General features: G+C 42.8%; 1 protein-coding gene across 1 annotated transcript in view; it reads left to right on the top strand.

Annotated features, from left to right (window-relative positions):
* Positions 1-21,821, top strand: part of SPMIP7 (sperm microtubule inner protein 7) — a 47,760-nt gene that overhangs the window by 17,862 nt on the left and 8,077 nt on the right. The window contains exons 5-7 of the mRNA XM_019483853.1: positions 1,409-1,476; positions 2,148-2,189; positions 3,253-3,360. Coding sequence (XP_019339398.1) covers positions 1,409-1,476; positions 2,148-2,189; positions 3,253-3,360 — 218 coding nt within the window. The remainder of the gene's footprint in view (positions 1-1,408; positions 1,477-2,147; positions 2,190-3,252; positions 3,361-21,821) is intronic.

Below are 21,821 nucleotides of genomic sequence, written 5' to 3'. Positions count from 1 at the left end.
TTCTACTAAGCCTCATTAATGATATTTTGAAAAGTAAGGCTCCGTCCTGCAAACGGGTTAGTCTTTATCTTTGAGCATATCCAAGCGAGGATCAGTGCATAAATATGTCAAGCTAACTTAATTAAGGTAGTCTATGTGTCAAGGAGTATTTGTCATGGATCATGCATCTTTCAAGGGAAGCTCTTCCTCAAGACTCCTCAAGAAGCATCTTTATTCAATCTTTCTCCTTCAGGGCCCCTGCCCTGGTGTGGCTTTTCAGGGGGCGAGCCTTTGACTTGACACTGGTTCCTCTCTGGCTTCCCCAGTGATTTGTAGCACACCCATTGCAAAGAGCTCCTTCTTTTTGGTCAATCCTGGGATTACCAAGTCCCAAAATACACCAAAGGCTCTCCAGGTATTTTGGGACTCCCCAGAAAGAGGCCTTTATTTGCTCTCCTTCCTTCAGGATCCCCTAAAGCTGACCTTGGTGTGACTTTGCAGGGGGCAAGCTTCTGCTTTTGAGATGCAGGCTTTTCTCTGTCCCTGACTTTCCTGGTGATCCATAGCAGTCTTGCCTCAAAGAGCTCTCCTTCTTTTTGGTTAGCTCCTGGAAAAATCTGATGATTGGCAGTCCCCAGAAGAACTTGGCTGTCCTTTTGACCCGTTTAATTCAGGTTGGCTTGAAACACCTGGAAAGCTGCCCCTGGGACCCAGCAATCTTATGATGCTTGGAGGTCCAGGGTCACCAAATGCTCCAGAAAATGCAAAGGGTATGATGATACTTCCCCCCTGTACCTTAGACTACTTTATCAGCACTCCATAGTGCCCGCACTTCAAAGAGCTCTTTTTTTTGGTCAACTCCCAAGAAGACAAGGTAGACTTGTCTCAAGGTGGGTTTTCTTCTTCAAAGAAGTGGGGGCACAGTGTCAGCATCCCAAATAGTACAGCAGACAGCTCAGTCCCAAACAGTCTTTGTTGTGCCACTGCAGTTCCCACCGTCTTTCCTTGGACCTTACTCTGTCCTTCCTTGAATTATTTCTTTCTCTCCAGCAATCTGCCTTCCCTAGGACTACCCTTCCTCCCCTCAACTCACTCAGAGCCTCCCTTTCTCTTCTCAGCCCAACCCGTCACCCTTGCAACAAAACTGCCACAAAAGCATAGCATTTAGCACAGGGACTAACAGTCGCCCAATAAAATTAAACATAATGCCATGTGGAACTAATCAGGGAGTAGTCTCTGTAGCTTGCTGTCAGGCCTGGACTGCCATCTCCCCGGGGTGAAAAGGGCATCTATAATGTCCTACTTGTGAAACTATTTGCAGCAACTATGTTCATCAACTGTGAGCCCGCCATAGTGTTCCCCACCAGCCCACAGGCTAAAACTCAGTCCATTTAGCCTCTTTATCACAGCAGTCTTATTTTAATTCTAGTCTGTTGGAGGCCTCTGGGACAGATTTCAAACAAGATGTTTTACCTCACCGCAGAAACCAATTGATTTGTAAGTTTCTCTCTTGATACATTTTAACGGCAAATGTCTGAGTCTTTTCAGTACTGTGATTCTGTTCTGTTTATGACATAGTTTGATTTTTCAGGTATGAAGTTATATAAATAACATGTTTGCTGATCATCTGAGTTAATGGTGACTCCTGTTCACTTCACAAATATACTGTAACTCAGGATATCACAATATTTTGATTAAAAAGTCAGGGTTTTTCAGAAGAGTTAAACATGAAAACTAGCTTGGAAATAAGCCAGCTGTCCCCCACCTTCCTCAAGCTCTTCGAACCTCAGCCCCACTTCCCTCCCAAAAGGTTTTGCCTGGGATGCAAGCCTCAACTGTTATGTCCCTGAATCATTCCATAGAATTGACTGAAAGACCAGACACCTGAGCTGGGCTTTGGAAAGCTGGGGCTGTACCTGCTAAACATTGGCAAAAATGTGAGCCAAACCCCCTGCAAAAATCCTTTTCTGTTCCTTTCCTATGCATCCTCTCAAAATCAAAGCTCTGACTTCCCTCTGCCATGTTTGCAAGTCCTCAAAAACGTATCTCTCAGTAGCTCTCTCTTTTTTTTTCCTGTCAGCTGCATAAAGTCTGCTTAACATAGTAGTCTGTAACTTACTGAGGAAAGAAAGATGTAACTAATTTGTTTTGTATTTTATTCTTACCAGTGTAAGCCCAAGCTCTCGCACTCAGCACATCCCTCTCTACACGTAAGTAAAGTTTTTTGCTATATCATCCATTTTGCAATTTTGATTTAGTTCAGCCTGGTTTTTTTTCCCCTGCAGGCTTGTAGCTTGACTATAAGATGTGATCTGCTTTTACAGATTTTTTCTTGAGGCAATGGACATATCCACAACCTGACAGCAACTTGTCCCTGCAAAGACATTCCCAATCAGGCTCTGCTTACATGCTCCAAGTGCACAAATAGACTGGTGAAGATGTTCCAGGGACATCACTCCATGGCTTATCTTGAGACCTCATAAGGTCCTACAGCTCCAGTTAAGGCTCTGATATGGTGCCGGGGCCGGGAGAGACATCCAGCTCCCATCTTCTGCAGCACACCACAGCACATTGGAGTCTTCAAGGGCTCGTAATCTAAATAAAATGTGTTTTATTTAGATCATGGTAAGCATTACTGTGCAACTGCTGAGAAAACTTTCTAACTCACAGTAAGACTTATTACAATCTAAATAAAACATGTCCTAAGTGTAATGTGCTACAGGGTCTTTACAAGTGTATTCCCATGTTTGGAGCATGCAACTAGGAGCAGAGAGGGGAGCTGTTCAGCACCATCTCTGTTGGGACATGCTGTCATTGTGTGGCTATCCCCAGTGAGTCTAACTGTCCTCTGATTAAGCTGGTGTAATGCAGCAGACGTCAGTAGCATTTGTCCTGATTTACAATACTGTAAACTGAGAATCAGGCTCCTTTGTGTCTTCTTTGCAAACATATCTTACTCTAGCATAGCATAACAGATACAGGACTAAACGGAGAGGACAGATGTTTGTCACATTATTGCCTGCTTCCCTGAAAATCATCACTATGCATATGTAATTAAGTTATCTTTAATTATATGCTGCTAGTACAGTGTGTATGTGTCTTCATCTTGGGATGTGTGTAGATATAGGATAGTTTGTCTCCATTTTTTTTCTTCCTGTGGATGACTTTAAATAAATAACTGTAATCTTGGAGTGCAGAGTACGGCCCAGTTGTCTCAACCAGATATCTTATGGATAATGTACATGTCTTTGCTTTTCCTTTTTGTTCAAATAGTGGCTGTATTGGTGCTGAGAATTTTGAAGACAAAGACAATGCCAGTGTAGACTTGATCACTCTTACCAATGTTCGGACTTTGAAACCTTGCTACACAACCACCTCCCAGTATGTTGCTTTTATACCTTCCCTTTTTATATGATAACTGTTTGAGAGTTGGTTATGAAGAAAAACATTTTTAAAAGTCCAAGGCTCTGTGGAAAAGGAAATAGGATTGTCCCTGTCCTGGGTGGAGGTATTTGAAAGATGGGAACTATTGTGTTTGCAAGTACTTGGAAAAGTTGTTGAAGTCACCAAGGGCTGAGTCAGTGAAAGAAGATCCCTTGACATCAGTGGCCATGATATGATATCAGGCCTACACAGATCAATGCAGCTGAGTCAGCTTACAGAGCCATTCCAGCTGGCTGTGCAAAACATAGTCACACAAGCTATTTGTAAGATGAGTAGAGATTTCTGCAGCAGGATGATCTAGTGTAGTTTGATTAAATTCTATTCTGCATGTTCATGTTGGAGTATTTCACTTACTTGTGGCATACACATAGTTAGGCTAGCTATAAATTCATCATGGAATCCTAGGTCATAAAGCTTGGCATTACTGCTGTTTTAGGCTGAGGCAATGTCACAGTTTTCAGTGGAGCTATGCTACTGTAAAAACTGGAGTGACACAGTAGTGAAACAGATCTTTAACCTAGAAAAAGATTAACTTAGCAATCATATTTACCCACCTAGAATCATAAGGCAGGGAGGGATTTTAAGGGTCATCTGGTCTAATCCCCTGTACAGAAACAGGATGTACCGTTCCTAAATCACCCAAGGGCAATGCCTATTCTGACCCTTCTGGAAAACCTATACTGTTCAGCATGTTCTTTGTGGTTTCTTTTCTTCTCTTGTCAAATTTTATTCTTCTTTTAAGACATCCAAATCAAACTTCCTTTAATGCAACTGTGGCTGGAACTGTCTTAATCAGTATTTAATCAGTACATGAGGAAAAATAAAGTTAGGTTGACATCTGCATTTTTATTACAATTTATTTAAAATCATTAATTTAATTACAGTAGAAGACTTTTTTTTTCATTGATTAAAGAAACTCCTAAATATTTTGAAAAATATAGTCTGGTGTTTGAGAATCATTAGGACAAGATCATTCTGTACATATGCATCTTATTGTTGTCCCACTGCTGAACAGTTGCTGGGTATTGCAGGTTAATTTCCTGTGGAGGAAAAACAAAGAGCCTAAGTATTTTTTATTTTTTTTTACACTATGCATACCAGTCCTTGAAGAGAGGTAGCCAGATAACATATATATGGATACCCACCAGTGCTACATTCTTAGGCAGCAAGAGTTGACTGTAATTATGGAGGTCCTATTTGACAGAGACCAGATTGTCCTTCTGTTTGCAACTGCTTCCACAAAAGGAAACACATCACAAAATTAACAAGAATACACCATTTCTTCAAAGACCAAACATTGTTTGCATGCTCATAAAAATAACTTTTTATACTGTTTATAACAGCGGCTCCTGGTGTGATAATATGACTTAGTAGGGCTAACAGAAACCTGGTGGGATTCATCCCACGACTGGGCGGTACATTTTGAGGGTTATAGAGGGTTATAGATTGTACAGAAAGGACAGGCTGGGGAAAAAGGGGGGAGGGGTTGCGCTCTATGTCAATGAGCAGTATACATCGACCCTCATCAAGACGGAATCCAAGGATGAGGAAGTAGAAGGATTGTGGGTTAGGCTACATGGGGGGCAAGGAGAAAGGGATTTGGTGATAGGGGTCTGCTACAGGCCCCCACATCAAGGGGAAGAAATAGATTCGGGGCTCTTGAGGCAGCTCTCGGAGACCATAAAAGCTAAAGAGGCGGTAGTCATGGGGGACCTAAACTACCCAGACATCTGCTGGGAGACACAGACGGCAAAGTCCCACCGCTCACAGGTTTCTAACCTGTGTACAGGACCTCCACCTGACACAGGAGGTACATGATCCCACTAGGGGGAATGCCATACTGGATCTGGTATTGGCAACGGAGGATGACATGGTAGGGGACATCCAGATCGGTAGCCATCTGGGGGACAGTGATCACCTAATAATAGAATTCACCATAAGACGTCGAGTGGGTAAGGTAACTAGTAGGGTGAAAGTGCTAGACTTTAGGAAAGCTGATTTCAATGAACTCAGGCGATTAGTCAAGGACACACTGCAGAGTAGGAGTTTTGAAGTGATGGGAGCCCAAGAAGGGTGGCTGTGCCTTAAGGAAACGATCCTTCGGGCACAAAGCAAGACGATCCCTGTGTGAGGTAAAAGAGGGAAAGGGGCCAGGAGGCTTCCCTGACTGACAACAGAAATCCAGGGCAGCCTAAGGGGGGCACATAAAAAGTGGAAACAGGGAGAGATCACCAAAGACAAATATACCTCCTCTGCTCGTGCTTGTAGGGAGGCAGTTAGACGGGACAAAGCTACCATGGAGCTGAGGATGGCATCCCAAGTAAAGGACAACAAGAAATTGTTTTTTAGATATATAGGGAGTAAAAGGAAGGCCCAGGGAGGAATAGGACCCCTGCTAAATGGGCAGAAACAATTGGTGACAGACAGGGGAGACAAGGCTGAACTCCTCAACAAGTTCTTTGCCTCAGTGTTCCTAAGCGAGGGGCACAACAAGTCTCTCACTGGGGTTGTAGAGAGGCAGCAGCAAGGTGCCAGACTTCCATGCGTAGACCCTGAGATGGTGCAGAGTCACTTGGAAGAACTGGATGCCTTTAAGTGGGCAGGCCCGGATGAGCTCCATCCGAGGGTGCTGAAGGCACTGGCCGACATCATTGCAGAGCCACTGGCGGGAATATTCGAACGCTCGTGGTGCACGGGCCAAGTCCCGGAGGACTGGAAAAGGGCCAATGTGGTCCGCCATTTCAAGAAGGGGAGGAAGGAGGACCCGGGCAACTATAGGCCAGTCAGTCTCACCTCCATCCTTGGCAAAGTCTTTGAAAAAATTATCAAGGCTCACATTTGCGAGAGCCCGGCAGGACAAATTATGCTGAGGGGAAACCAGCACAGGTTCGTGGCAGGCAGATCATGCCTGACCAATCTAGTCTCTTTTTATGACCAGGTTACGAAACGCCTGGACACAGGAGGAGGGGTGGATGTCGTATACTTAGACTTCAGGAAGGCCTTCGATACGGTATCCCACCCCATACTGGTGAACAAGTTAAGAGGCTGTGACTTGGATGACTACACAGTCCGGTGGGTGGTGAATTGGCTAGAAGGTCGCACCCAGAGAGTCATGGTGGATTGGTCGGTTTCGACCTAGAAGGGTGTGGGCAGTGGGGTCCCGCAGGGCTCGGTCCTTGGACCGATGCTCTTTAATGTCTTCATTAGCGACTTGGATGAGGGAGTGAAATGTACTCTGTCCAAGTTTGCGGATGACACAAAGCTATGGGGAGAAGTGGACACGCCGGAGGACAGGGAACAGCTGCAAGCAGACCTGGTCAGGTTAGACAAGTGGGCAGAAAACAACAGAATGCAGTTCAACAAGGAGAAATGCGAAGTGCTGCACCTAGGGAGGAAAAATGTCCAGCACACCTACAGCCTAGCCTGCTGGGTGGCACGGAAGTGGAAAGGGATCTTGGAGTCCTAGTGGACTCCAAGATGAACATGAGCCGGCGGTGTGACAAAGCCATCAGAAGAGCCAATGGCACTTTATCGTGCATCAGCAGATGCATGACAAATAGGTCCAAGGAGGTGATACTTCCCCTCTATCGGGCGCTGGTCAGACCACAGTTGGAGTACTGCGTGCAATTCTGGGCGCTGCAATTCAAGAGGGATGCGAATAACCTGGAGAGGGTCCAGAGAAGGGCCACTCGTATGGTTAAGGGCCTGCAGACCAAGCCCTACGAGGAGAGACTAGAGAAACTGGACCTTTTCAGCCTCCGCAAGAGAAGGTTGAGAGGCGACCTTGTGGCTGCCTATAAGTTCATCACGGGGGCACAGAAGGGAATTGGTGAGTATTTATTCACCAAGGCGCCCCCAGGGGTTACAAGAAATAATGGCCACAAGCTAGCAGAGAGCAGATTTAGACTAGACATTAGGAAGAATTTCTTCACAGTTGGAGTGGCCAAGGTCTGGAACGGGCTCCCAAGGGAGGTGGTGCTCTCCCCTACCCTGGGGGTCTTCAAGAGGAGGTTAGATGAGTATCTAGCTGGGGTCATCTAGACCCAGCACTCTTTCCTGCTTATGCAGGGGGTCGGACTCGATGATCTATTGAGGTCCCTTCCGGCCCTAACATCTATGAATCTATGAATATCAAAGCAGCCTCTAGAAAAGATGATTGGTACATACCAAAACAGATGCAAAAATAGTCAAATGGTAGAAAATGGACATCCCACACATATTCTATATTTTGACTTCGATGCATATGAGTTAGTGCATAAGTATCGAATCTGATATTTGTCAGATTTTTCTCTTTGAACTAAATACATTTCTTCTGAATGTATTTTAGTATCTGTTAAATCTTTTCTCCCTATTCCCTGAAAACTACCAAAGCAATGCACTGTACCTATGTTATCCTTTTCTTTTTTTTTTCCTTTTTTTTTTTTTTTTGCAGCATTCAATTGATAAAATACATTTGATATAGAAATATGCTAAGGAGGATGTATGTAATAATGTAACAAATAAATAATTTAAGATAACAATCTAAGTCCATATGCTCTTCTCAGCTCTTTGTTGATATCCATGATGCTAGATTTTCATGCCACATGTTATATTTGTAAGTCTAATAGTATCTGCCTATGTAAAACTTAACCTTATCATGAAGACATTGGGAGCTATAAAGTATCTATGATAATACCTATGGACTACTGTACCTCTGTACTGTACTGTCCATGAGTTATTGGCTATGGCACAGATCTGAAAGAGAAAAAACAAATTATGTTGTTTGCTCTGCAGCTAGGTTCTCAAGGAAGACATAGCTCAGGTGCCTGCTGTGTACTGAAATTCTCAGCCCTGCCTTAGGCTCCCAGTCTACCAACATGTTGCACAGGAGAGTTAGGTGCCTAAAAAACAAGATCCACAAAAATCAGCAGGCTGAGGAAGAAGCTAAAATAATCAGTAGAAATGCTGAGAGGGGAAAGGGTTAAATATTAATTATAAAGCCACAGAGGGAAAGAGAAAATAATTCTTTGGTGTAAAGCCTTGAGCACTCAGCTGGGAGATGGAACTGTCAGGGTTGAATTCATGTTCCAGTGAATATTTACCTATTTACATAGAGTGGAACTGTGTTAACGGGAGGGATTAAGAGAAATCTATGCTTGGAAACCCTGCAGGCCAGTAGTTAGGACCATGTCCCAATAAATGAAAGATTTGGGGTTAAAATCCTTGCTTCAAATCAGGAAAAAAGGAAATTTTAGTCAGGTATCTTCTTTCTCCTGAGGAGTGCTGTAAGTAGCAGGGTATTGGAGGGGAACACTACCATCTCCGCATACCCTTAGCTTTTTGGGGTAGACATGCTCTGTGCTTATCTAAAGGACTAAGCCCAGCAGGTAAAATAGGTGGGAGAAAGGCCTAGCTTGTGGGTACTGATGTCACTTATGCATGAGGTAGATGTAAGCAGTTCTGCATGTGCTCAGAGACAGAAATGTACCCTTCAGTGGGACTTCACTTCCTGACATTTATGAGTGTGGGACTCTTGGTTCCAGCTAAATGCAGGTTCTGTGAATCCCAGTGACACCTACACTTCAGACTTGGCCAGGAACAGTAGCAGTTGGGAACCTAAGTTCTGCTTTTGCTGTAGCTTCTTGGCCCCTGGGGAGAGTCCCTAAAAAGATGACTAACATAGGAATCAAGGACCTAACCTCTTTAGGCACTTTTGTTAACCCCACTAGATGCATGTCTGTATCTTTGGTTGCTTAATACCTTTCTAAATATAGTTCTTGAGGTCTGACCCAAGGTCCACTAAGTTATAGATTATGCCAGCTGGCTCATTTTTTGTACAAGTGGGTTCTCATTTTGGATATTTGGTTTCTTAGTTCCCAGCTTTTAATACCTAATGACTGATGTTAGAGGGGCTGAGAATCCACTACTTCTGGGGAGTTCAGAAAGGACATTTCATAGATTTCATAGACATTAGTGTCTGGAAGGGACCTTGTGAGATCATCAAATCCAGCCTCCCTGCCAGAGGCAGGAAGTCTGCAGGGATCAGATGATCCCAGCAAGGTAAACTCCAAATGCCTTTTGAATGAGTCCAGAGTAGGTGCTTGCACCACCTCCAGGGGGAGTCTGTTCCAGACCTTGGACACTCAAACTGTAAAGAAGTTTTTCCTTGTATCGAGTCTGAATTGGCCTTCTAGAAGTGTGTGGCCGTTAGACCTAGTTATCCCTTGGGGAGCCCTGGTACACAACTGTTCTCCCAGATCCTGATGCACCCCCCTTATATACTTATAGGCAGCCACCAAGTACACCCTGAGCCTTCTCCTTGCCTGGCTGAAGAGTCTCATGTCCCTCAGCCTCTCCATGTAAGGCTTGCTCTCTTGGCCTTTGATCAAATGGGTGGCTCTCCTCTGGACTCTCTTGAGCTTATCCACATCTCACCTGAAGTGGGGGGCCCAAAACTGGATGCAGTACTCCAGCTGCGACCTCACGAGCTTTCAAATATCTTGGCCATAGGGCGTGCTATGATGTCTGCCAGCTCTTTTAAGACTCTGGGGTGTAATCTGTCCGGGCCTGCGGACTTATGGATGTCAAGCCTCTCAAGGTGTTCTCTCAGTTGATCTACATCAGTTGTGGGCCCATCTCCCGAGTTCTGGTTGCTTTACGTCCTGTCTGACAGTATGACCCCCTTGGGTAGGTAGAAAACTGATGCAAAGTAATCATTTAGAAGATTGGCGTCAGCTGCCCCATTTGATCTCGCAGGGGGCCAATACATTAGTGATGTTAGTCTAAAATCAGGCAGAAGGCAGGGCAGGTTGGCACCTTAGGGTGCATATACACATGCTAACTTTCTGACAGTTAAGCCGACTTAGCTTTTTTAAATCAACTTAACTGTCAGAGTGCACACACCTATGTGGAGCAGAGTCAACTTAAATGCAGCACAAGATAATACACGTCTGAGGTGTATGAGTCACATTAGTTAAGTTGATTTAGCTCACAAGACGGCCATCACCATGTCAAGGAACTGTAAGTGTGTGTGGTCTAATGTGGCTTAACTTAAATTGACTTAGTTAAGTCACCTTATTTTAAGTCAGTTGAGTATGTGTGTACGTACCCTTAGGACATCTTTAGACATTATCTGGGGTGGGGGAACCTTCATTAAAGCAGCTCTTGGGAGCCGCTCTAATTAAAACGCCCACAGTGTCTTGTGTATTCAACATCCATGCTTCAAAATGGCAGTGAGGGTGCTTTAACTAAAGCTCATTTGAGCTTGGGCCTACAAAGTTAGGGGCTAGGATCCAAAGTACACTGAAGTTGAAGGAAATCTTTTCAATGACTTTAAGCTATGGATCATGGTCAGGCTGAGCAACAGAAGTTCCTAATCATTTAAATAAGAGCATGGATGTGCATCACTTCTGAAAATAAAATTTTTCATTACCTCCATAATATGGATATAGATATTTCACGTTAAATGCCGAAGTTAACATTTGGCATTTCTATAGACCATAAACTAGTCACAGGGGTGGGCAATTATTTCAGGCGGAGGTCCGCTTACTGAGTTTTGGCAAGCCATCGAGGGCCGCGTGTCAGGCAGCCAGGGGAAGAGAAACATTAATTTTCTAAATGTTTTAGGGGCCCCACGGGCTGGATAGAATGGCCTGGCAGGCCGCATCTGGACTGCGGGCCACATTTTGCCCACCCCTGAATTTTGTTAGTAGTAGTATGTAATACTGTAACAGGAAAAATAACAACAACAATATTATTGTTGTTATCACCTTAAAACAGTAAATCCTTAAAGGCAAAGATTACAGGAGATTTTTCTTTCATTAAATATAATAAGACAAAATTCTGGGGGAAATGAATATGTTGGCTACGAATGTCCAACTCGGGATCCTTAAAATTCTGGTTTATTAGGCAGATTGAAACACTGTAATGAAGTTAAATCATAAACCTTGGGGCTGGTCCCCACACACGCGCGCGCGCACACACACACACACAGTAGCAAGCTACAAGAGTCAGGTATACCTGTCCCATAGGTGCTAGAGTCTGCTGTTGAGGCTTCTTTCAGCGTGGTATTATCTTCCAGAAGGGGGTCGCCAGCTGGTTCTTCTGGCTGGACAGGTTGGGTGCTGGTCAAGTTGGAGATCAAGAGGGCGCTGCTGAGGGTCACTTTTCACTGCTTTTTATCTGTCCTTGGTAGACTTTGGTGACTCCCCAGTTTTCAGGTTTGCCCAATCCAGGGGTCATTGACCCTCATGGGACTTCCCCCTCGGTGGCTACTGGCTGGCATCTGTCAGCCCCAGGGGTCGTCCACATGTACGTGCAAGTTTGGGAGTTCATTGATGAATTTTGAATAGGGCTCTGGGAGCGGTCGATCTGGAGATATTCAGCCCAAAAGTTGGTCCCCGGCATTGATTAACTCAGGCCAGGGCTTTTAGCCCTTGATCAGTGAGGTTTAGAGATTTCCCGGTTGTTACATTGTCTTCTATTGAGTTCTTCCATTGGTTGATCTGTAGTTTCCTTAGGTGTTAATTGCTGTCTGCTGCTACAGTGTTATACACATTCAATCACTGATTCACTCGCTCTTTCAGAGGCCAGCCTGATACAGGGAAGCGGCAGTTTATCTCCTGCCCTTGTTAACATTGGTACTAAACACATTTATAGTTGAAAGGTGAGGAGTATAAAATATAAGCTACAAATGCCATGGCACACAAATAGATAAAAATACCAAAATACACAGGGAAATACAAAATGCACACATACAAATTTTAAAACACAATTCCTTATCTTAAAGTGAAAGAAAGAGGAAGGAAGAAAAGGTAGAAGAAGAAAAACATATTTAAAGAGGGGAGAGCAAATGCAGGCAAGAGGAAAAGGGGGCTTTCTGCTACAAATATAAGAATTCAATAGTTTGGAGAACACTATAGCAAGGAAATGTAGTACCACTTATTTATTTGCAGTTTGCATAGAAATATCATGTTATATAAGTAAAAATCAAGCCACAACAGACCTCTTCAAACTTTATTTAATATATCTCAATACACATGTTTTAACAAAATCCCTGTGAGTAGGTGGTGATTTTTCTAGCCATTGTTTATTTTAGGATTTGACATAGCAAAAGCACAGCAATTTCTAGATTTTGGCATTCAGCTTTCTGAAATGGAGTTAGATTAAGATCTGATACTAAATTAGTGTAAGTTCCATATTACTGTTGCACACAGTAATATTATGAACATGTCTATCAGGTAGCAAAACAATGGGATTTTCCCTGAATAATGTAAGACCCTGAAGTTGACTATTAAATGTGTGATATGAGATGTGGCCACTAGATGTCCTTTGAGTTTGCAAAAGCTTCTTAAAATCCAGTAAAGTTGCTGCTGCCTTTTACTGAGAGCAGGAGTTGTGAAAGAGTTTTTAAGGAGATTTGGGATGGTCAAGAGTATTCACCTATATATATGTTATTCTAGTTTTAAAGGTGGTAGGAAAAAAAGGAGGAAAGAGCTTGATTTGGATTTTGGATGTGTTTTTTCATCAGACACCTTTCCCTAGGACTCAGCTTTCCAAAGCTTTCAGTGAACAAACAAAGTCTACATTTGAAAGGAAACTGGAGGAGGTCTATTTCTATGGAAAAAAAATAAGCATAGAAAGGTCCTCTAAGGCTTGATTGACCTTTGGGCTAGTGTACGTGGGGCAGAGCAGCTTCTGTACCCAGTGACACACAAGGAAGTGCTGTGGCTATTCAGACTGTGGCGTAGAAGGTATATCTATATTGTGATCCTGGGTATATCACTTCCCTGAGTCATTGTCTACAGAAACTGCTCTACTTCAGCTAAACTAACCCAAAGGTCAGTGAGGCCTTAGAGGACCTTGACCTTTATATTTTGACATATCCTGTAACATATGCTGCTACCCTTACACACTAGTTTGGATTGAACTATTTGAAGAGGTAGAGTACTATTCTCTGCAATCAGGGGTAGCAGAATCTGACCCATGGAATATGCAGTATACCCCCCTTGAGCAGGGGGCACTTTTAAATGACCTGATAAGGTCCCTTCCAGATGCCCTACTTTCCTTATCCTGTCCTATGATCCTACTTCTAATGGAAATAATGAACACAGGAAGATATTAATATCACCTAGTCTGACTTCCTGCACAACACAGACCACGGATTTCACCCAAACCCATAATTTCTGGTGGAGCTAGAACAAAAAATAATAGAAAATGGCTCTCCAAAATACGTTTAAAAAGATAGGGTCATTCTGCTAGTCTGGTCCTTACAAGGCTGTAATGGTGGCATCCAAATAGGTGGTGCATTTTCCATTTGCCTTCCTAGTACAGTATTTCCTATTTGTCCTTCTTTTGCTGCTTCTCTCATAGAAATATAGTTCTTGTAAGCCACATGGATTTTCTGCAGCCAAAAGAGGTAATAGCTTTGCTCTAAAAATAACAAGGGTGAAAATATCAGAGGCTGCTGTTGAAAGCAAGGGTTGTGAAAAGCTGATTGCCATCTGCAACTTCTGTTGAGCTACTGCTAGAACATGCCATGATTCTGAAGCTCTGCTTACTAGATAGTAAGATTCCTTTAATTTAAGCAGATAATGAAAAAATCATTTTTTGTTTTGACTTGCGCTATTGACAGCTTGTAGCATATTAGAAACACTTGCAGGTCAGTTGCTCTTCCTGTCCCAAGCACTAGGGTGATGATATCATTTGCCTGCACTGCTCTGAGGGCAAGTTATATTCTTCCCCAAGCTTGAAAACCAGGGGGCAGCAAGAGTAGGAACGTAGCTGTAACTAATGCACGCAGCTGACTCAGAAGTTTAGGGTAAAGTTAGACCATATTAAGGGCATTTAAAATGCAAGCATCTGCTTGTTAAACCTTGATAACTCATACTAATGGCTCTCTGAGAGTGCCTGTACACAAGCAGTGAGGTTGCTCTGACACACTGTAATTACAGCGCATCGGAAGCACTTTAACTAAAGCTCATTCAACAAGCTTTAGTTAAAGCGTCCCCTCCACTATTTTTAAGTGTGGGAATGCTGGTACACGAGGTGTTCCAGGCTCTTTAATTAGCATGACTCTTGGAGCCACTCTAACTAGACCCCCACCACCACCACCAACACCAAGCATGTGTATAAATGCCCTCAGTGCCTCTAAGTTATGCCACTTCAAGAGAGGGTTAACTCTGGGTGGTGCTACCCAGCTCATGCTGTTCGGGTAACTTCAGCCTACTCCACAGAGATCAAATGAGCAATTTGCAGTCCTCCAGCATCCCAGAATGCACTGCTCCTAGTCCTTCCACAACCCCCGATCAGGAGTACAGCCCAGGTATCCTGTTCCTAGCCAACCCCCTGCTTGCCAACCCTTTCGTGACAAGTCAGAGCTGTGCAGGCAAGAAATGGTATTAACCCTTCATGTGCAACTGCTTATAGCATGTACTAATGTTGATACCACTTAACATTCCTCAGATTTAGTATGACCCAAGTGTAACATATAACTTCACCCTTAAAAAGACATAGGCAGGGAGTGGTAAGTCTGAGCATGTCTGGGGTGCTACTTTGGTGCTTCCCTTTGTGGAACATCTATAATTAAGGGATTAGAAACAACACTTGGTACATCAAACTTTGTATTACAGTATTGTTTAACACACCCCACATGCCTTCATCAGGGTCTCCCTATGCCAGGTGCTGTGCCTAAACATAAAAAAGACAGTCTCTGACTTGAAGACTTTACTCTATAATTAGGACATATTATTATTCACCTCAACAGATGGGGAACTAAGGTGTGGAGAGATTTAAATGATTTGCCTTGAGGTACACAGTGAATCTGTGGCAGAGACAAGAACAGAGTACACTCTGAGCACTACTCGTGTCTTCACCACATGCCTGGAATTCCTCCCTCCCCTGTCAGTGTGTAGAGGGGGTTCTCTTCAAAACTCAGTATTTCTTTTAAGGATGCATTATACAAAAATTCAAGTTGACCATATCTCTCAGTTCTGTCCAAATCAAATATAAAATAACTGCTGGAACATCACTTCCATGTAAGAAGCTTGTGAGGCTCAGCCATAGGTATCAACCTATTTTGATATTTTTCAAAACAATGTTTGTGGTCCAGTAGTGGCTGAGTGATATTGGTCTGCCCTGCCAGGAGAGACACTGGGAACTGCTTTATGAATCATCTCTTGATCCTTCCCAGCTAAGAAGATATCCCAGGGGGCAATCCTGCTCCCCACCCTTGCCCAATCAGTAACATCGGAACATATGTCAAAGTGCTGGGGATATCAAGGTTTTAAGCAAGCATTGGAAAACAAGTAGGCAGAAAAACATTTACTGGCAGTAGTGGAGAAAGCCGTCTGGAAGCATCCGTTGTAAGGACATATATACCACTTTTCACCAGTTGATCTGAATGCTGTGCATGAAAATGTCAGTATTATTATCCTTATTTTATAGGCGGGAAAACCAAGACACAAAAAGCAGATGTGACTTGCTCGTGGTCACCCAGCAGGCCAGTAAGGCAGAGCCAGAAACAAAACCTGGGTTTCCAGAGTCCTGGTCTCAGTGCTCTCTTTCCATATGCCCACACAGCCAGAGCACAGCAGCTGCAGGAGTGAAACTTTCCTATTTATGGAGCAGTCAAGTGAGCTTTCAAAGTTAATGTCTTGGTTGCTCTTCTGTAAATAAAATGGACAGTCCCCTGGTGAATTTGCCAAGATGAGTGTTGGTCAGTGCTAGCCCCATCACTGTCAGGTCTGTCTTTGTTTACCCACCATCTTTCCCTTCATCTGGCTTATTTCTTCTCTCTACTGTACTCCAGCATCTGCTCTTGCATTTCTTTTCTTTTCCTTCTTTCTGTTTTTATTCCCTGACCCAATTTTTGGCAAAGCACTTTGGCATAGCTTTCTTCATTGGAGGAAACTTAGAGCTAAGTCATACGAGTATCTCTGACACTTAAGGACATGCTTAAAAGCTGAGTAAGGAATGAGTGGAACATTTGCTTATGTATTTTGCTAGGCTGGAGTCTGCCATTTGTTTAAGAAATTGCTTTAGGGTTTGAATCAAACTGGACTGCGTAGTTCGTTTGGTTATTACTTGTCTGTAAGAAATGAATAATGCATTTGGTTTATTTGTAACAGCTGACCAATGATCAGGCGTGGAGCAGTTCTAGATAATGAACTTGTCATGGATTCTCCAAGAGAACACTTGCTTAAGGACCCCAACCCTTACACAGTCTTTATGTCCTGAAGCCAACCCAGGCATTTCTTCTAGAGTGGGTGAGCCCCTAGCCCCTTGAACTCTAGAACCCAGCCTTTTGATCCTGAATCTCCCTGGTTATCAGTGGCTGCCTCAGAGATCTATCTTCTGGCTTAGCTCCTAGAAAAGGATTTTACCCCCCTCAAGGGGATAGTGTGCACCTGAAGTCACATGCAGCAGAGCAGGCAGCTCTTAACAAAAACAGCATCAATCAACAGCAATGCAACAGGCAGACTCCTCAGGTCACAATGCCTAGGCCAACTCCCAGGCAGAGTCCCAGGCAGGTAAACAGTTCTGGTTGTTTCCTCTAGTTCAAGACCCTCTTCCTGCCTTTCTCTCCCTTTTGTCTCTGGAAGTCTCCTTTTCAAGCCCGTCTCTTTGCATTGGGATTCTTTGAAGGTTTTCCCTGGCGCCAGACACAGGAGGGAGTCTCTTCAGGTACCAGAGCTTGAATTCACTTGGGCCTGACTGTCTGGATCTGCAAACTGGATCCTTATTTGCTTGATGGTCCAGTCCATCTTAGTAGACTATGTTGGTAGATCCTCAGAGGTCTGCTTCAGAACACTTTTAATCCACTCTTTCTCAGCATACAAGCTAGGGAAACTGAGACACGAAACATTATTGTAACAAAAATACATGTAACCCTGAAATATTAGAGACAGAACTATCAGTAGTCAGACAGCTAAACAACATTAGTGGATCACAGGCTGGATATTCAGAAATACCTCAGCAGTCCCAACCTGGGGAGCAGAGGGTTTGGCAGTTTTCCAAAAGAGCTCAGCAGGCTGAATGCATGTTGGATGCTGAGCTTTTGTGAATATCTAGCTTCCAGCTGCACAATAAGAGCACCTGAGCACTGAGCACATTTGAAACTTTGGCCTGATGCTTACTTACACTTCTGTTTGCAGACTTATGTGTATTGAGAGAGAGACAGTGGGTATTTGAGTAATGTTACTCATCTGGGTGCAAAAAGAAACAGAACAAGCCAGTTACATTTAAGACAGGCTTTTCCAAAGTACCAGAGGAATTTAGGAATATAAGCCACACTGCTGCTGGTATCTTATTTGTACCTTTGTAAATGTCTAGGTCAATATGTAAATAGAACATGATAAGTAAGGAAACAAGGCAGGTTAGATATGCACCTTATAGACTAACTAAATAAGAGATGTACAGTATAAGCTTTCAAAAGCTTATATATAGAACATAAGCTCTTGAAAGCTTATGACATATATATTTCTTATTTAGTCTATAAAGGTGCATTATCTACCCTGCATTCTGCCTGACTTCAGACCAGCACAGTCACGTCTCTAAATAAAATTTAAAAATCATTCTTCATTGTTATTAACAGATAACAGACACTTGGATACTTTAAAAATAATTTTGGCTTTCAGAATTTGCCTTGATACTGTAACTTAATGCATTTTTAACTTCAGCTGGTGGATTCACAGGGCCATCTGACATACTTTAATGTATTTAAATGTCTATGTGAGTGTGTCACCCTATATATTTCTTTTCCTTCACCTCTCAACCACCAGTATTTTCCTTTAGGTGACCCCTTCCCCCATCAGCTGCTGCTGCAAGGTTATACTGCAAGTGATATTTTAGGTTTGCAGGTGTTCTAAGGGTCAATGGAAAAAACTCCCACACTGCTCATGGGGATTTCCTTTGTAGCATTCATGTGAGGAGCGCTCATAAACATTCACCATGACAAATATTGCATGAATAATTCTCTTTCTCTCCTGGCACTGCTGTCACTGATAAATAGTGTGGTCAATTCCAAGGTATGGACCAAGGTTTCTTAAAGTGAGAGCAATTTCCTAAATGAGCACGTCCCATGCTCTGCACCGCTCTGTCTGCAGTACACTTCTCATGCTGTAACAAATATGATTTAATTTTTCACTCTTTTACATGCTGGGACCACATGAAGCTTCACAGGCATAGTCAGGATAAAATTTGGACCAGCATTCCTGTCTCCTGAACTAAATGGGAATCCTGGGTAGCCATCAATCAAAAAGGGCCTATAACACACAGTTCTCTTTGCTTCTGTAGGGAGCAGGGCTGCATGCACACACTCTCTCTCTCTCTTTCTCTCTCTCTCTCTCTCACACACACACACACACACGCACACACACACACACAGTCACAGGACCATCTTACATGCACATACATGCATTTAGGTTTCATAGATTTTTTTTTCATCTACCTCTAGAGTAACATCTAATACTTACTATTTAGCAGCAGTTTTCAAAAGCTTAACTAATCGATCTTCACAGCACCTCTCTGAATAAGCATTATTATACAAATCCCCCAGACATGATGACTGAGGAACAGGGATTAAATAAATTGCCCAAGGCTGCAGAGGATAGATGTGTCAGAAATAAGGCTATCTCCCGTTTTGCAAGCAATAGACTGCAGTATATATAGTTCCTAAAGGATCAGGCCTCTTGAATTCCAAGTCTTGCACCTAAACCAACTTCCCTCAAATGCTTCCAGCACCTTTCTTTACAGCTGTCCCTACATGTTTATCAGAATTTTTACTTCTAAGCCTTGCAAAAACACTGCCAATTCTAGTCTCACACCAACCTATCTGTAGTGACTTCAGTTGCAGTTCTTCAAACGTATTCTTTAGTGAGACCAATCTCTGGCTCATTGTGGGTACACAGCTCCAACTCATCTTCAAGTTACAGGAGAAACCCAGTAGACCAAAATTAGCCAGACAGGGACTTCCACCACCTTTAACCTTCTGCTGTCATTTGCTCCAGCAGGTTGGGAATTTTTCCAGCTAACCTTCTTTCTTAGAAAATGATCATTTGCTAAAACTGAAACAGTTCCCAGGAAAAGACAGGTTGCCTTAGATTTCCCAATTTGAAAAGTATTTGGGGAAATAAAATAAAACCACTTCAAAATAGTTGAAATCTTAACTTTTGACCTTTTCACATTTAAAAGTTTTGCTTTTAGGTTAGGTTTTTGTGTTAATTTGTAGTACAAAAAAAATAAAACTTTTGACATCAAACCTAAACACTTCATGATGGTTAACATGAATTATTTTAATTGATCATATACAATGTGTTTGTTTGGCATTTTGATTGAATACAATTTGTTTAACAACATTTTTGGGATTTTGACTGTTCGGTCTTTTGAGGAATCTGGAATCCTCCCATGAGAACATTTTCTACTAGATTTGTTATTTACATCTGGGTAAAGTGGCTGTGAAGTGCTACCCAATCAGAATACCCTGCTATAAGTGATACTGATGTAGCATTTTCATTTTGCTTTACCTAGGTGTAAATAGAATAGTCAATTTGATCTCACACTTACACAAACCAGAAGTAAGACTATTGCCACCAGGGTAGCCCCATTCATGTAATGTAGGCAGGAGCTTAGAAGCAGGCCCAACCCTATAGGTATTGTTTGTTTCTTTATGTGAGCATATTGTGGCACTGTGTAGCACCTTCTTCTTGTGGAAGTGACACCCAAGGTTCTAAGGAAGAATAGACATTGTGGGAACTTGTTTGCTGATTATAGGTGCAATATAAAGTGCTTGGTTAGTACTGTCTCCGAAAGGTTACTCTGTTATAGAAGTTTCTTCTTGTAACAAGAATGAATGCTGCCCTTGCACACAACTACCACTCAAGCCAAAAGTGCTGCCTATATTTTCCAAACTGACTGGGCATTTTTGGTACCTCATTTTTCAGGCACCCATTCTGGGACATCTTCTGGTTTTTGGAGAGGTTCCTCAGCACAGCCAGTAATTGAGGCACGGTAAAATTTCTCTCTTCCATTGAAATCTTAGACCCAGTGTAGCTTCCGTTGCTTATGCTGTGAGCGTTTTTTGTGGGGAGTGAGTGTTGCTTCTACAATAACAAGGAAACCCAAGAGCAAGAGAGACGTCATGGTGACAGAAAGAAGACATGATGATGAGAAGTTTAACCACAAAGAGGACCAGTTTTAGCTTGGTACTTAGTTGTTTTCAGCGTAGGCAATTGGGTGCAGTACCTCATCAGAGAAAATGCAAGAGAGCTAGATGGAGTGATCCAAAAACAAAAAAACCAAAGGGGTATTTTTTCTAACCTCAGTTTTTTCTACTTCACAAGCATAACCACAGCACATTTCTGCATCCCTTCTGCAGGCTCCCAGGAGAGCAGCTGCTCAACTGTAGTGGAGGCTTTCTCAGTATCCTTGTACTTTCAGCTTCTCTCTTCACAGTTTCCTTCTCTTTCAGGGTGACATCCTCCAGCATGTTTTGAAGTTAGCAGCTTCTGTGAATCACTTCTAAATGGCAGACAGCCATCAAGATCAGTTCTTGCACTGGAAGCTTCTCTCCAGCTTATTTTGTGTTTCTGGGTTATATTTGTGCTTTAACATTGCTTTTTCTCTTTTCTTCGTTCCAAGGAAAACAAGTTAGTGAAAGAAATTAAATTGTAACTAATGGTGCCAAGTTAGGTGGTTCTGCAAGATTTAAAGGTCAGAAGATTTACAAAATCAGATGCCTCACACTGCATAATGAGATTCAGAGGTCTGCACTGTTGTACAGTTATCATGCGAATTAATTTTAAATAGCCTTGTGATACATTGCAGTTTATTAAGGGATGTCATGCAATAGTCCCGCATCTCCTCTTTGATAAACTGGTGAAATTCCATGGAAGTAAATATGGTTGCACTACTAGAACAGAGCATTGTACCTGGCTACATAGCACATCATACCAGGGGAATAAAACTCCATTCACAGTCTGATGGGCTTCCTTGAAAATGATCCATATCAAACCAAATATTTAGATGTAAGTGAATGCATATGCTTGCTCAAATGCACCAGCTGTACACCCCAGACTGACTACCTTTATGCACAAACTGGGTGCTTCCATTTTCACATAAATAAGGGATTGTACATTTGTGCATGAGGTGGCTGAACTTTGAGAACTCACCACAATGAATGGTTCTGAAAATGAGTAATAGTAGTGGGGCCAGACTGTCAGCCCTGTTGCAGCTGCTTTATCTTTTCTGCTGGCTCAACCAACTAGTTAGAGAGTCCCTGTGATGCAAAGAGTTCTTTAGGTAGCACAGGATTGCTGTGCTGGCTCGCTAAGCCATCTTCACTCTTGTAGGGACTCAGCCAGTGATCCCTCAGGTCAGTGTAGAAGGCCTGTGGAGGGATGTACTTGTAGATACAGGTACTA

The sequence above is a fragment of the Alligator mississippiensis genome, chromosome 5 (genome assembly GCF_030867095.1).
Source record: "Alligator mississippiensis isolate rAllMis1 chromosome 5, rAllMis1, whole genome shotgun sequence".
Lineage (NCBI taxonomy): Eukaryota > Metazoa > Chordata > Crocodylia > Alligatoridae > Alligator > Alligator mississippiensis.
Note: the sequence above shows the minus strand (reverse complement) of the source record. Positions and strands in the feature narration are given on the sequence as shown.